General features: G+C 37.3%; 1 protein-coding gene across 1 annotated transcript; it reads left to right on the forward strand.

The window, feature by feature from the left end:
- The first annotated feature begins 3,687 nt into the window (after nucleotides 1–3,687).
- LOC120968125 (protein neprosin-like) lies at nucleotides 3,688–9,976 on the forward strand. The gene is made up of 5 exons (XM_073505121.1): nucleotides 3,688–3,781; nucleotides 4,286–4,411; nucleotides 8,378–8,557; nucleotides 9,250–9,303; nucleotides 9,434–9,976. The coding sequence occupies exons 3-5, from the start codon at nucleotides 8,441–8,443 to the stop codon at nucleotides 9,590–9,592; spliced, it is 330 nt and encodes a 109-aa protein (XP_073361222.1). The 5' UTR covers nucleotides 3,688–3,781; nucleotides 4,286–4,411; nucleotides 8,378–8,440; the 3' UTR covers nucleotides 9,593–9,976.
- The last annotated feature ends 4,503 nt before the right edge of the window (nucleotides 9,977–14,479 follow it).

Genomic DNA, 14,479 nt, shown 5'->3' on the forward strand with positions numbered 1-14,479 from the left:
CGATCATTATGCTAAGCTAACGGATGGGTCTTGTCCGTCACATCATTCTCCTAATGATGTGGTCCCGTTCATCAAATGACAACACATGTCTGTGGTTAGGAAACTGGAGCATCTTTGATTAACGAGCTAGTCTAGTAGAGGCTTAATAGGGACACTATGTTTTGTCTATGTTTCCACACATGTATCAAGTTTCCGGTTAATACAATTCTAGCATGAATAATAGATATTTATCATGATATAAGGAAATATAAATAACAACTTTATTATTGCCTCTAGGGCATATTTCCTTCAATACCCACAAAGCCAGACAAGAGATGGATCTGGTACCAGACAACTATAAATCACTTTCATACATACTACAAGTCTAAAACTTGTAATAACACACTCAAGTTGATTGGATATAAGAATACACATTACAAAGGTGAAGCGTACATCTTCAATGTGAACAAAAATGATTCGTTGAAAGATAAACAGAGCAAAGTAGTATGGACCTAGGATTTATCTGTCAACAAGTCCTTTTCATATAAGTGTAAGAGTGAGAGGAATCATTCATTGCGGTTGTGAACCTGCGGTAAAAAAAGTATATTGATTAGACAGTGCCCATTTTGATAGTCATGTTATTTTTGCTTAAAATGCCATTAAATCGGTCCATGAGTAATCAGTAACATCCAAGTCACATATTTATTTGAATAGAGAAATATAGTATAGCCAGAAAAGTTCTAAATTTTCAACTATATCATGCAGTTTTATATCAATGATAACCGATTATACGACACTACATAATCTTACTTCAAAGAAAGCTTATGTTGGATCGGCACACACACCATTTACACATGATAGCCCCTCAACATGAACTACATGCTCCAAGAACAAAAGAACATGAACCACCACATCAACTCCAGAGGAGATGAAGGTCTAGTGCTATGAAAACTGCTGAGTGCTGACTGCTGAAGGGGCGGATTGAGGCGAAGGAAGACGTGAAGGGACTCCAAACAATTTGACTAACAGCACCAGCAACAATTTTGGAGAGAAAAAACAACATCATTAGATGGAATATGAACCATGTGGAAGGAGGGGCGCAGCGGTACAAAAGATCTGCACCATGGAAGAAGACATAACATCAAACTACACAAGAAGAACATATATAGGCACATTGGAGCATGAATAGAGGAGGCAACGGCATTGTAACACACATTCACCATCGCCAGATAGTATCGTGCATCCACCACCATTATTGATTGTATCGGTACTCCGGTGCTCTGTTGAGGCCACAAGTCGAGTAATCGCAGAGCCGCGCGTGGCTGGGAGGATCGCCGGTGTAGCGCGATCCAACGGCTAGGGTTTCCATGCGGCTTGGTGTAGAGGAGCGAAGGGGGTCATCGCGGGGTTCTGATTGTTGGTGCCGTCATCGCCGTAGATGGGGGAGAAGGAAGTCTTGCTCAAACTTTCGCCTTCGCATCTTGATCTTTTTAACATAGTACAGATTCAAGCGCTCATATACACACGCATACACTCACCCCTATGAAAGCACACACGCACACCCTACTCCTCATCCCTCGCTACCTAATGAGCCGGTCCCTCAAGCCCAATTAGTCTAATCAATGAGCATGTTGTGTTTCGGCCGCCGGAGTAGAGTCCTCAGCCAGCCCACTAAGCAGAAACATGGTTCCCAGATTAGATCAGACGGTCGGAAACAGTTTGATTAGGAAAATGGACGGTCCAGACGTCCGAGGACGTGAGAGGGCAGGGTTTAGGTGAAGTTTTAATATCATGAATTGGGTGAGCCCTCGTGGTGTTTGTGTGTAACACCCATCTCTCCAATGATGATAGCTTCTCTCCAAGGAAAGTGAACATTGACTTGTTTATGCATGCTTCGGTTATGCCTAACACTACCTCTTTACTTTTGATTTACCTTGTCATTTGACATTGCATTTATCATACATGATTGTTTATCTCATCGTAACAATTTTTTATGCATGCCTTTACATTCTGCATAGCCTATACTTGCTACTAATCAATGAAATTTTTGTAGTTGTCCCTATTTACCCCCCTTTAGTTCCATCTCTATCCTTCTAGTTACACTGCCCACAATTTCTATTGGTAGCATTAAGCAATAAAATATCACCTTTTGCGCAAGGAGGCAATGAATGTAACATGGGATGGACCTGCCCATTTAGCTAATTTAGTTAGCTACAAAATCCGGTTTTGGGAACCTTGTAGAAGGTTTCACCAGATTATTTATATTTACCAAGTTTATGTTTTCCTTTTCTTGTTTTTAAAAATAAAATTTAAAAAATCTGGATTTTTAAATTTTTTGTATTTACAGATGTTTTGACTTCAGGAAAATGTCTAAAATATTCAAGATTTTGCATCTAAAAAATGTTCTCATATCTTTAAAAATAAATAAATAAAAACACTATACTTTACAAAATTCTGCATTAAAAACTGCTCAAACATTTCAAAAAAGGTTAACATTGTTTTACAAAAAACTTAAAATATGTTCATGTTTTTATTTTTTAAAATTCACTTTCTAAAACAAATAACTTTCATCTACAAAACCACAACTAAGTACCAAAAACTTACAATGAGACAAAAAAGGTAGGGTGGAGCGCTCGTTAAGCGTGGTTGCTACATGGGTCGGCCCAGTCTGGTGGTATTATGTGGAACGGCAAAAAGTTGACGCTGGTGCATCACATAAGACCTTTCGATAACGCTTTCGCCTATGGTGCATCTGAAGTGGGCCAGCCTGGCACTGGTGGCAACCATAACTATATATATAGACCATGTGTCTGTCTAACGGAGGTGGTTGTGAATATTTTCATGAAAGTAGCATTTAATCGTGGCATATACCTGATTAATACTGGTGCAAAATCATTTCTTAAGCATTCTATTACATTTTTAATGTCATTAAACCATACGATATTTATTTTAATAAGATGTAAATCTTTCTCTGGTACATGTCAGGCCAATCGGTATAAAACTAATTGAATATCACGCAAATCTTTATTTAATGCGCAAAAAATATTGCATATTTATTTAGTGTGCAAATATATTTGACATTAGTGACAATATTTTGTGTGCATTAAATAATGATTTGCACAATATTCAATTAATTTTATATGGTTTAGCTTGACATGTACTAGAGAAAGACACAAAAATATGGTCTATATACAGTTCTGGTTGCCCATAGTGATCTTCATCTATTACATATCAATATGTATAGGCTTAATCTACTTCGACGACCAATTGCCTTATGTTTCTTTTATCACGCTCATTAATATTGGTGCAAAAAAATCATTAAGCATTAAATAAAGATTCATTAAAATTTGTGCGAAATCATTTATTAAGCACTCTATTACATTTCTTTAATGTCATTAAACCACACGATATTTATCTCTATAAGATGTAAATCTTTCTCTAGTACGTGTCATGCTAATGCATACAAAACTAACTGAATATCACACAAATCTTTATTTAATGCACAAAATATATTGCATATTTATTTAATACACACAAAATATATGATATTAATTACAATATTTTGTGAGCATTAAATAAAGATTTGCACAATATTCAGTTAATAGAGTATGGTTTAGCTTGCCACGTACTAGAGAAAGACACATACATATGGTCTATATATAGTTCTGGTTTCCCATAGTGATATTCATCTATACATATCAGTATGTATAGGCTTAGTCTACTTCGGCGAGCAATTGCTTTATGTTTCTTTTATCATGCTCTTCAAACTAGAGGTGTTCGGTTCTTCCCTACCATTCAAGAGGTAATCATATTATATATTGTGATATACATTGTTGTATATAAATATTACACGTGAGTGAGATGGATTAGTGGGTTACTTTCCCCACCATTCTTTTTTTGAGGAATTCCCCACCATTCTTGGTCTTTTGATGAGTTATTTTCATTCCAAAAGACACCATGGTTCAGAATAACCATGCATAACAAGATGGACCCATAAGTTAAGAATACTAAACAATTACATGATAGGACCAACACAAGCACATATCTATGTTGGAAGGACTACAGACATTACTGGACCGTGTACACTTCTCTTGTAATAGTTGGATTCCAACAAAATCATGGGAGTGAAATAAGCAACACATTGTGTTAGAGTAAAATTTCAAAGTGGTTAGCATATCTACTATTGCTATGACTACAATGTTTAGCTAGTACAAAATAAACATTAGCTTCAAGTTCTTGATTCTACAAAAGATACTTCGCATAAGTTTTTCCCCCACTTAACATACATTTACATTTTTACTTGAAGGAAAATGACTCACCGGCCAAAGATTTTGTCCATGGTCCAGCCAAACAAATTCTCAAAAGTTTGAAGTCAAACTCCACTGAAGTAATAACTTCTGGACAAGGTTCTAGTTTATGGGATGATCCCTATGTGAGTTACACTTTCTTATCTTCACTCGTTTTACTTAAATATATGTCATTTTCAGGAATATATGATTTATTATGGAATTCGCTTGTTGGAAAGCATATTTACATGTATATAGTGGCATATGACTTACTATGATGTTGCACTGCAGCTATTTTGACATGTTCACCAATATGAATGCTAGATGATTTAAATAACAACGACACTAATTGGTAACATAATAGGTTTGGGAAAATGTCATGATATTATGTCGATAGGCACCGCTATGAATATCCGCATGTACTAGATAATCGCTTATTTGAGGATTTCACCCAAGAAAGGGAAACGATAACACCCACCAAGCCGAATAGATATTGTGAAATAATATGTTCATAATATGATGCTAACCTACTTGCCATCAAAGTGAGATGAATGATATTTTAGCCTAAGGTAGCCTTTATAGTCATCCTATTTATCTTTGCCAATTTAATAAATTAAGGAAATATGTCTGCATTTGAAGATATTTGCGTACTTATTTTTATCACCACACAGAGATCACTTGTTTGAGCTTCCCCATTGCATATAGGTAGTATTGTTTTATACAAAAATTGTGTTATTTTGGAAAACTTGCATAATGATCCGAACATTAGCATGGATGGATTTGTTAGTTCCTTTCTTTCAACTTGTATAATATATTTACTACGCTAACTTTGAGATATGAAGTGAAATTTATACACCTTTTAAACTATAAAAAATTGGAAGCAAAAATACACCTTGTTAAAAGTTTGATGACATTGTTTCAGGCTATTTAGTACCCCCAACAATTGTTCGTTAATCGTTTCCCCATAGAATTTGATAGTTCCTTATGTTCTTTACGCAATTTTTGTGTTAACTTTGAGGTAATTTTTGACATTTATATACATTTTAAACTATATATTTTTTGGAGAAAATACCCCCTATGAAATTTTTTGATGCCACTGCTTTGGGCTAGTTATTCCGCATCAAAAAACATAGTTACATCATTCTTTTCATTGTAATTATGGTAAATTATCATTCAAAATAAAGAAACCTTTTGTATCCCATACATACATCCCGAGGAAATATCATTGGAGTTTGGCTTAAATATTTCCGTAAGTGCACCAACCTATTGGTAACGACCAATTATTTGACAATAGAAGGTTGGACTTATTGCGGACTCTAGCTCGTCATGAAACACAACTGTGTTTCATGATGATTTTTAGATTTTACTCTGCCACTTCCCATATCAATATGTGGAAATATTTCCACTAATAATAAATATAAATGTTTGTAACAAGTACCCAAACCTTATATTTTTTCACTCCCATCTCATCCTTGTATTACGCCTGTGATATTTGATTGTGTGATATAATGCATGGAGATGTTTCCACACATGCTATCCTTAATCTTTTCTTTTTGCGTGGATGTTATCTTTACTTAATCTAATTACCTCTAAATTTGGTCTTATATAGTTATTAATAAATACTTTTTGATGATTGCTAAATATTGTTTCACACTCTTTTCAGCACTTTTTGTCATGTGAATATCAATTGTTTTAGACAACACAAATGGATAATTTTACTTGACATGCGGGTCTTTGCTATCAAATTTAAGTTCTCTCTGGAACACATAGATGTAAAACTAATAAGATCCATTTTTTACACTAACAAAACCATGAAAACTAAGGCAAATCATGTTATAAATGGGTGAAAAAACACACGATTGATATGTCATGGCTTGTTGTATCCTACACTAAGTAAAACCACAAAAACTAAGAAGATACATGTAATTTGAGATTAGGGATTACTTTAGTAGAGATATAATGCAAAAAAATGGATAAGATGTTGTATAACTTTTAAATATTTGTTTCATGACATAAAAACTCATATTCAGCCTCATAAAAAGTTGAAGCCGCAGACTAAGGCATAGCCTAGTGGTGGGAAGGGGCTGATGCCTTCCCACCCACCCAGGTTCAAGGCACAGTACTTGCAATTTGCGTTTGTTGCACCAATTATACTGTGGGGGGTTCCCTTACAGTCTTCCTGTCAAACAAAAAAAGTTGAAGCCGACAACTATTATCCTATCATACTAGGCACACTTAGTTACTCCTTTTGTTGGCAATTGGGTGTTTCTTTGGTATCAAAACTATGGTTGGACTATCGTTGCATGAGGTTTATTGACGCTTAAAATAAAATATGATTTTCATAATGCTAATTGAGCAAAAGCTCTCATCATTCTTAAGAAAGAAGGCACGAATAGGGTTGTCCATAGAATTGAAATGGTGTATTTTCATGCAAAGCTCGTTTGTTCCAAATAGGCCCTTGTTTTTGTACCCACACCATTATTATGCTTCCTTTCTGTGATATGCTCCCTTGCACAAATCTCATACTGGAGTTGATCCACTGCATCTTCCACTAGTGTCATCCATAACATGCATATGGTCCTCTAAGCTTTGATTCCTCTTAATCAACAACCTTTTTCTTGCATCTAGTGATTAGTACCTATGATCGATGCATGCCTTCACATATGTTTACTGTACTATGTCCTTTTTTAACTAACGGGGAACACAATGACTATTTATTCATCTAATCAATCCATTCATGTTGATACTTTCATAGCATATCATGTTAACATTGGTCATCAATCTCTACATATCACATATTATAGAATACAAATAATTGATAATTGTATGTTTCTTTTGTTCCATATTTTGTCCTAGGCTTAGTTCACATATAAATTTAAATATTCATTTTAATATAAGTTTTATTTCGGCATTTAGGTATTTTTCACTTCACATAGTTCAGATGACACTAAATTGTTAACATGAATTATTTGTATTCTTAATTTCACATATGTTTTGGATATTCCGAACTTCACAAAGCTTTACTATGGAAACTAAATTACCGATTTTGTATTATTAACAATTCTACTCCCTTCATTCACTATATAAGATGTTTTGGATACTTCAATATGGACTACATACAAACTGAAATGGGAGAACAAACACACTAAAACATGTCTATGTACATTTGATTTAGAAAAAAGTTAGAACATAATATAATTCAAAATGGAGGGAGTAGTATTCAATTATAAAAGAGACTTGTATTGTTTTCCTTTTGATAACAGGTGTACTCTATATACACCTAGAATGTATAGATACTAATAAATAATCATATTCATCTACAATGCTATAATGTTAACCCAACATGACACCATTATTATGATGTGGACATAATTTAGCCTATGTGGACAAAAGTACTAGCTTATATTCCTCTTTTTTATTAATATAAAATATATGTAATGCTACATTTTGGAATGTGCATTCTGTGAACAAACACTTCCAAGAAAATTTATCATATTTTGTTGGGCATTATAAATAGTGTGGTATGTCATTCCTACATATTTGTTTCTTTAGACCTTTTTGTTAATAATGTAAATAGAAGACCATATGTAGGATAACTTATGCATTAATATTTTTATATCTTCACTTGACACGGATAGAAACCCATTTTTGATAAAACTTGGCAACAAAGTTATATATGTTACAATAAACGTTGCTAAAAGGAAGTTAAATTTTGAGAAAGATCTTACATAACTTTCCTTATGAACATATAGCGAGTGCCTTTGGAGAAAAAAAAAGATACATGAGAATGAACACAAAAGGTATATTGCTGAAATGTTAGTGCGGGAAGGACTAAATTAGTAGGCCTAGCGGTGCCTAGACCCCATGTAATAGATCGATCAAGCTATTCAATTACTTTTACTAATTTCTTTTAGGCATCTTCATTCAGGAATTTTACTACAAAACCAAACAGTATGTACCTTCTGAACTATTATGTAAGCACGTTATTGTTTCTAGCTAGACAACGATGAGCTACCCTGAATTCTAGAATCATTTTTGGTTTAATCATTATGCATTTTGACAATACCTACTCTAGGTTTTGTGTTGTTTATTTGATTGCTTCCATCTTGTAGTTTGTGGCACACCTAACACATTCTGGAGGTCCCAATGACAACTATTATGGCTTACATGCCACCATGGATGTGTATGGCCATGAACTAAAACATGGCCAGTTGAGTTCGACTACGTTCTGGATTAATCATGCCGGAGATGGTAAAAAATCAAGCTATAATGCGATTCAAGTTGGCTGGCATGTAAGCATTATTTTTCTTCCCATGCACATAGCCTCTCAATTTGAATAATAAATTGGGCATTAGTCAATGGCTTCAATTATGATATTACAATATTCAACATAAATAGATCGTTTCGACTTGCCAAATGTGCTAGACATCCTTGCGATCAAATTAAATGTGCATTACAAAGAAAACACTTAATGATATTTATTTGCAGGCTAAATTTTGCCCCTTGAAAAGTAGGAAACTTGTGTTGTTTTTCTCTCGAGTGTTATACAATAGCTAAAAATAAAGTTGGACATGTGCAAAGTTACCAGAAACTCAAAACAATTTATGACCACATGTATGTGTAGATGTTAACCTTCTGCTAAATTTCATCAACAGAGCATTTCATCCATATGTTTGAATTTTACATCTAGCTCATAGACAAAAAGTTTGTGGACAAAAGTTTATAGACACTCTGGGCACATCTACATGTGGAACTATTTCTGAATTTGATGAAATTTCTAAATATGAATTTCAAATTTTGTAAATTGTGGGATCACTAGGGTCCATGAGATAAATGTCAGCAGTCATAAACCATGACTTGTCATTGTGTAAATGGAAAACCAATTAATTTGTTTTCCATTTATTGGTTACTTTCTCACATCTTCCCCTTCTTGACCTTTAAATGTGAGGCAATGTTTATCTTATATGTACCCTTTGTTGAACAGATTAATCCAGATCGCTATGGCGACTCACATCCTCACTTCTACACCCGTTGGACGGTATTGTGATAATTATGCTATGAATTATGCTTTGAAAATTACTCTTTCCCATAGTAAAAGTGATCTTACTCTGATAAGAAACATACATAGAAATTTTCTAACCCACACACGAAAACAATGTATGCAACAGAGAGATAATTATGATGCAACTGGCTGCTACAACATGGATTGCCCTGGTTACACACGGGTAGATGGCGCTGTTATAGCTCCGGGTGATGCTATACATCCAGTTTCTAATGTCCCTGATGGACCTAGACAATGTATCACTCTGAGGGTGCTAAAGGTATGATTTTCATACTTTTTGTATGCATTTCATAGCCATGCTATTCCCCTTACGAAAATCCAACTACATGGTCGATAAGGGTGTATCATTTTTTACAACCTAATAGTTGGTTGGTGATAACATATGTCAAACATATAAATTAAAAGTGAAGGACTTTTGTCTAAATCCTAATCAATTTCGGGACAAAAAAAGTGGAGATTGGTGGGTGTATTATGGCTTCAATAAAAGCCCCACAGGCGTGGGATACTTCCCAAGGTCGTTGTTCAGCTACTTAGCAGAAAAGGCAGACGGAATGCAATTTGGTGCATTTGTTCAAGCTAAAAAAGCACTTCCGACTCCTCCAATGGGCAGTGGTGCCCTCCCAAATGGTGGTAAGGGTCGCGCCGCATCATTCACAGACATTAGATTCATTGACCAGGATGGAAATAGCAGCCCGATCAAGGAAGACCTGCCCATGTTCGTTACTGATAGAAAATGCCACGCTATCACCCATATTGATCATGCTGCATGCTATTATGGTGGTCCTGGAGGTTGTATGAGATAAGATGTGATACTTTGAGCTTGGTATCACCTAGTGTTAGTTGTCAAATAAAATGGCATGGATGAAAAAAATTATGAAGAGAGTATTCGCTTATTTACCTAAAGCTACACTATGAAAACCTTTGCTTGCAACAAACATGCATCCCTTTTACTTAAATCGACCTAGCCATCGAATGGAATACTTGTATGTTTAGATGTGAGGCAACATAATAAATTTTTTGGTCCGATGTTCTCTTGTGCGATGGTAAAGGGAAGGTGTATGCACCCCAGGAACGCAAATAGTCATTGTTCTTATCATTTCTGATCTAGGTTTGCCAAGCCTATTGTTTGTAAAATAAACTCTTTTCTCCTGACATGAATTGGCATTAAACTTGTTATATTTTATAAAAAATGCTCTTACATGCCACGAATCAACACCTGGTTGGTGCGAGGCGGTAAAATGAAGAAACTTGGCAATAATGGTAGCAAAAGGAGGCATATCATACAACATGTTTGCTATCTCTGGAGTTTGTAACCATGTCAGCGCACCGTTACTGAAGTTCTCGCAAATGCTCGTTGGATCCATGGCATGAGAAGCCCCTCAACGTTAAAAAGTTTGTTCAGTTCCTTGACCTTTAGGAGGTTATTATTCAAAAGATTCAGCTTGATCCTAATTCCAGTAATACATGGTCGTGGTCCTAGGATTCCTCTGGGAGTTTCTAGACCATATTAATCGGAGAAATAGGTCGTTCTTTGTGAATTCAACACTAAATCTCTTTGTCATTATTCGCAAAAAAAACTATCTTTGTCATTGACGCACACGCCATCCATGCACTGAAAATTTCAGACGCCATCTTTGTCAGGTGTAGTGTCACGCCGCAAAGCTGTTGGCACATGTTTGTTTTCTACTGAGTACATGCCAATTCAGTTATTACTCCATTCTCATCACCAACAAATGAGTCCAAATAACCATGGGCATCTGTATCACTGCCATTATCATCACCATCTATAGCAGAAAGGGACTGAACTTGTCTGACCCAGATTTCCTGACATTTCTCTTTAGTTTGTTGCTGAAGCTGCTGGAAAGGCATCCATTCACCATGTGCAAACTTACTTAATGGAATTTCATCAACCGTAATTCCTGATGCTGCTTGCTCACTTGAAAGCTTCCTTACCACGCATTACGATGCCACCTTGCTAATTTATCAGTTTGCACATCTGGAACACCGAATTTAGGAAGCAAGTATTTACAACAATAATTATCAATGCAAGCATTAGTGAACACAGTGTATCAGTGTAAAAAGAAGGAAAAAAGGCATGGCACACACACACATACACACCATCAATGCATCAACAAAGAAACCTGAGCAGGCCCAATCCACGAGTGATGGGAAGCGAACGTGCGAGTGTGTGAGCCTAGCTGGGGCAGGATAACTACTGTAACCAAAGAAGCCATAGGCATCGAAGTAGACACGCAACTGCGGGCTCTTTCCCATCTCCCTTCTCTGTTCGTCCTTTTCTCCTCTACAAGTTGTATCTGAACTAGCTAGTCCCTCCCATCCATATTAATTACTGCTGGTTTAGTACAAAGTTAGTATTTACTGAAGAAGAAGAAATACGTCGTATTTTCATCTATGTTCGATCGCATGAGGGTGTACATGTCACTTCTTGTCCGTCATAGCCAATGGCATTTTGGCCACCTATATTCATCTTTTGATATGGAGGCCATTATTGCTTGTTTTGCAGGGATCGACATGTAACTTCTTCATAAACCGGTCAATAAAAATAACCATTTGACCAACATATATATTCTCACTAATTCTTTGTCGATGATCCTAATGTTGGGAAACGTAGCATGCAATTTCAAAAAAATTCCTACGCTCACGCGAGATCTATCTAGGAGATGCATAGCAACGAGAGGGGATAGTGTGTCTACGTACCCTCGTAGACCGTTAAGTGGATGCGTTTATTACGCGGTTGATGTAGTCGTACTCTTCGCGATCCGATCACGATCCAACCGATCTAGTGCCGAACGGACGGCAACTCTGATTTTAGCACACGTGCGGCTCGATGACGTCTCCTCCTTGTTGATCCAGCAAGCGGGAGAGGAAAAGTAGATGGGATCACAACAAACACAACGGCATGGTGGTGATGGTGGTGGTGGAACACCGACAGCGCTTCGCTAAGCGACGCCGGGACGAGGCGGTGGAACTACAGAGTAACGGGAGAGAGAGGGGCGCCAAGGGCTTGGTGTGTTCTCTTGGGGCACCCCCTCCCGTCTATATATAGTTGGAGGGGCGTGGTAAACAGCCCCTCTAAGCCCTAGGGCGCAGCTAAGGGGGAGAGGACTTGGACTCCAAGTCCAATCCTATTCCTATTAGGACTGCTTCCTTTTTTGCCTTCCCTAGCCACATGGGCTTTTGAGGACTTGGTGCGCCTACCCCAATAAGGCCAGGGTGCCTCCCCGCAGCCCATGCTAGCCCTTGGGTCGTGGTGGAACCACTTGCAGACTTCCGGACCCCTCTAGAATCCTCCGGAACCTTCTAGAAGCTTCCCAGTACAATACCGAAAAACTGCATCTTTTTCCGGAACCCAAAATATGACTTCCCATATATAAATTTGTACCTCTCGAACCTTCCGAGACTCCTCCTGACGTCCGGGATCTAATCCGGGACTCCGAACAACATTTGGTTACCAGTCATCAAATATCCCAATACTACTCTAGCGTCAACGAACGGTAAGCCTGCGACCCTGCGGGTTCGGGAATTATGTAGTCATGACCGAGACACCTCTCCGGTCAAGAACCAACAGCGGAACCTGGATGCACATATTGGCTTCTACATATTCTACGAAGATCTTTATCGGTCGAACCATTATGACAACATACGTTATTCCCTTTGTCTATCGGTATGTTACTTGCCCGAGATTCAATCGTCGGTATCTTCATACCTAGTTCAATCTCTTTACCGGCAAGTCTCTTTACTCATTCCGTAATTCATCACCTCATGACTAACTCCTTAGTCATTTGCTTGCAAGCTTATGATGTGTATTACCGAGAGGGCCCAGAGATACCTCTCCGATACTCAGAGTGACAAATCCTAATCTCGACCTATGCCAACCCAACAAACACCTTCAGAGTGACAAATCCTAATCTCGACCAGAGCCGTATGTATTTTGCAAATTTTCTATGTCTATAATGCTCTGCATGGATCTACTCTAGCTAATTGCTCCCACTTTCAATATGTATCCTGATTGAGACTCAGAGTCATCCGGATTGGTGTCAAAACTTGCATTGACGTAACCCTTTACGATAAACTCTTTATCACCTCCATAACCGAGAAACATTTCCTTAGTCCTCTTAGGTAACTAAGGATAATTTTGACCGCTGTCCGATGATCTACTCCTGGATCACTATTGTACCCGCTTGCCAAACTCATGGTAAGGTACACAATAGGTCTGGTACACAGCATGACATACTTTATAGAACCTATGGCTGAGGCATAGGGAATGACTTGCTTCTGCCGTGGTCGAGCTTTGAGTCTTACTCAACTTGACACCTTGCAACATAGGCAAGAACCCTTTATTTGACTGATCCATTTAGAACTTATTCAAAATCTTGTCAAGGTAGTTGCTTTGTGAAAGTCCTATAAAGCATCTCGATCTATCCCTATAGATCTTGATGCTCAATATATAAGTAGCTTCACCGAGGTCTTTCATTGAAAAATTCTTATTCAAGTATCCTTTTATGCTATCCAGAAATTCTATATCATTTCCAATCAATAATATGTCATCCACATATAATATCAGAAATGCTACAGAGCTCCCACTCACTTTCTTGTAAATACAGGCTTCACCGTAAGTCTGTATAAAACCATATGCTTTGATCACCTCATCAAAGTGTATATTCCAACTCCGAGATGCTTGCACCAGTCCATAGATGGATTGCTGGAGCTTGCACACTTTGTCAGCACTTTTAGGATCGACAAAAGCTTCTGGTTGCATCATATACAACACTTCTTTAAGAAATCCATTCAGGAATGCAGTTTTGACGTCCATTTGCCAGATTTCATAATCATAAAATGTGGCAATTGCTAACATGATTCGGACAGACTTAAGCATTGCTACGGGTGAGAAAGTCTCATCGTAGTCAACCCCTTGAACTTGTCGAAAAACCTTTTGCGATAAGTCGAGCTTTGGAGACAGTAACATTACCATCAGCGTCAGTCTTCTTCTTGAAGATCCATTTATTCTCTATGGCTTGCCGATCATCGGGCAAATCCACCAAATTCCATACTTTGTTCTCATACATGGATCCTATCTCAGATTTCATGGCCTCAAGCCATCTGTTGGAATCTGGACTCATCATAGCATCTG

The sequence above is a fragment of the Aegilops tauschii genome, chromosome 7 (genome assembly GCF_002575655.3).
Source record: "Aegilops tauschii subsp. strangulata cultivar AL8/78 chromosome 7, Aet v6.0, whole genome shotgun sequence".
NCBI lineage: Eukaryota > Viridiplantae > Streptophyta > Magnoliopsida > Poales > Poaceae > Aegilops > Aegilops tauschii.

Bases quoted from the DNA above. Each gene is read 5' to 3' on its own strand.
- LOC120968125 (XM_073505121.1), top strand. From the start codon at position 8,441: ATGGATGTGTATGGCCATGAACTAAAACATGGCCAGTTGAGTTCGACT. The intron at 8,558-9,249 runs GTAAGCATTATT...TTTGTTGAACAG, and splicing joins CGATTCAAGTTGGCTGGCAT to ATTAATCCAGATCGCTATGG. The intron at 9,304-9,433 runs GTATTGTGATAA...TGTATGCAACAG, and splicing joins ACTTCTACACCCGTTGGACG to AGAGATAATTATGATGCAAC.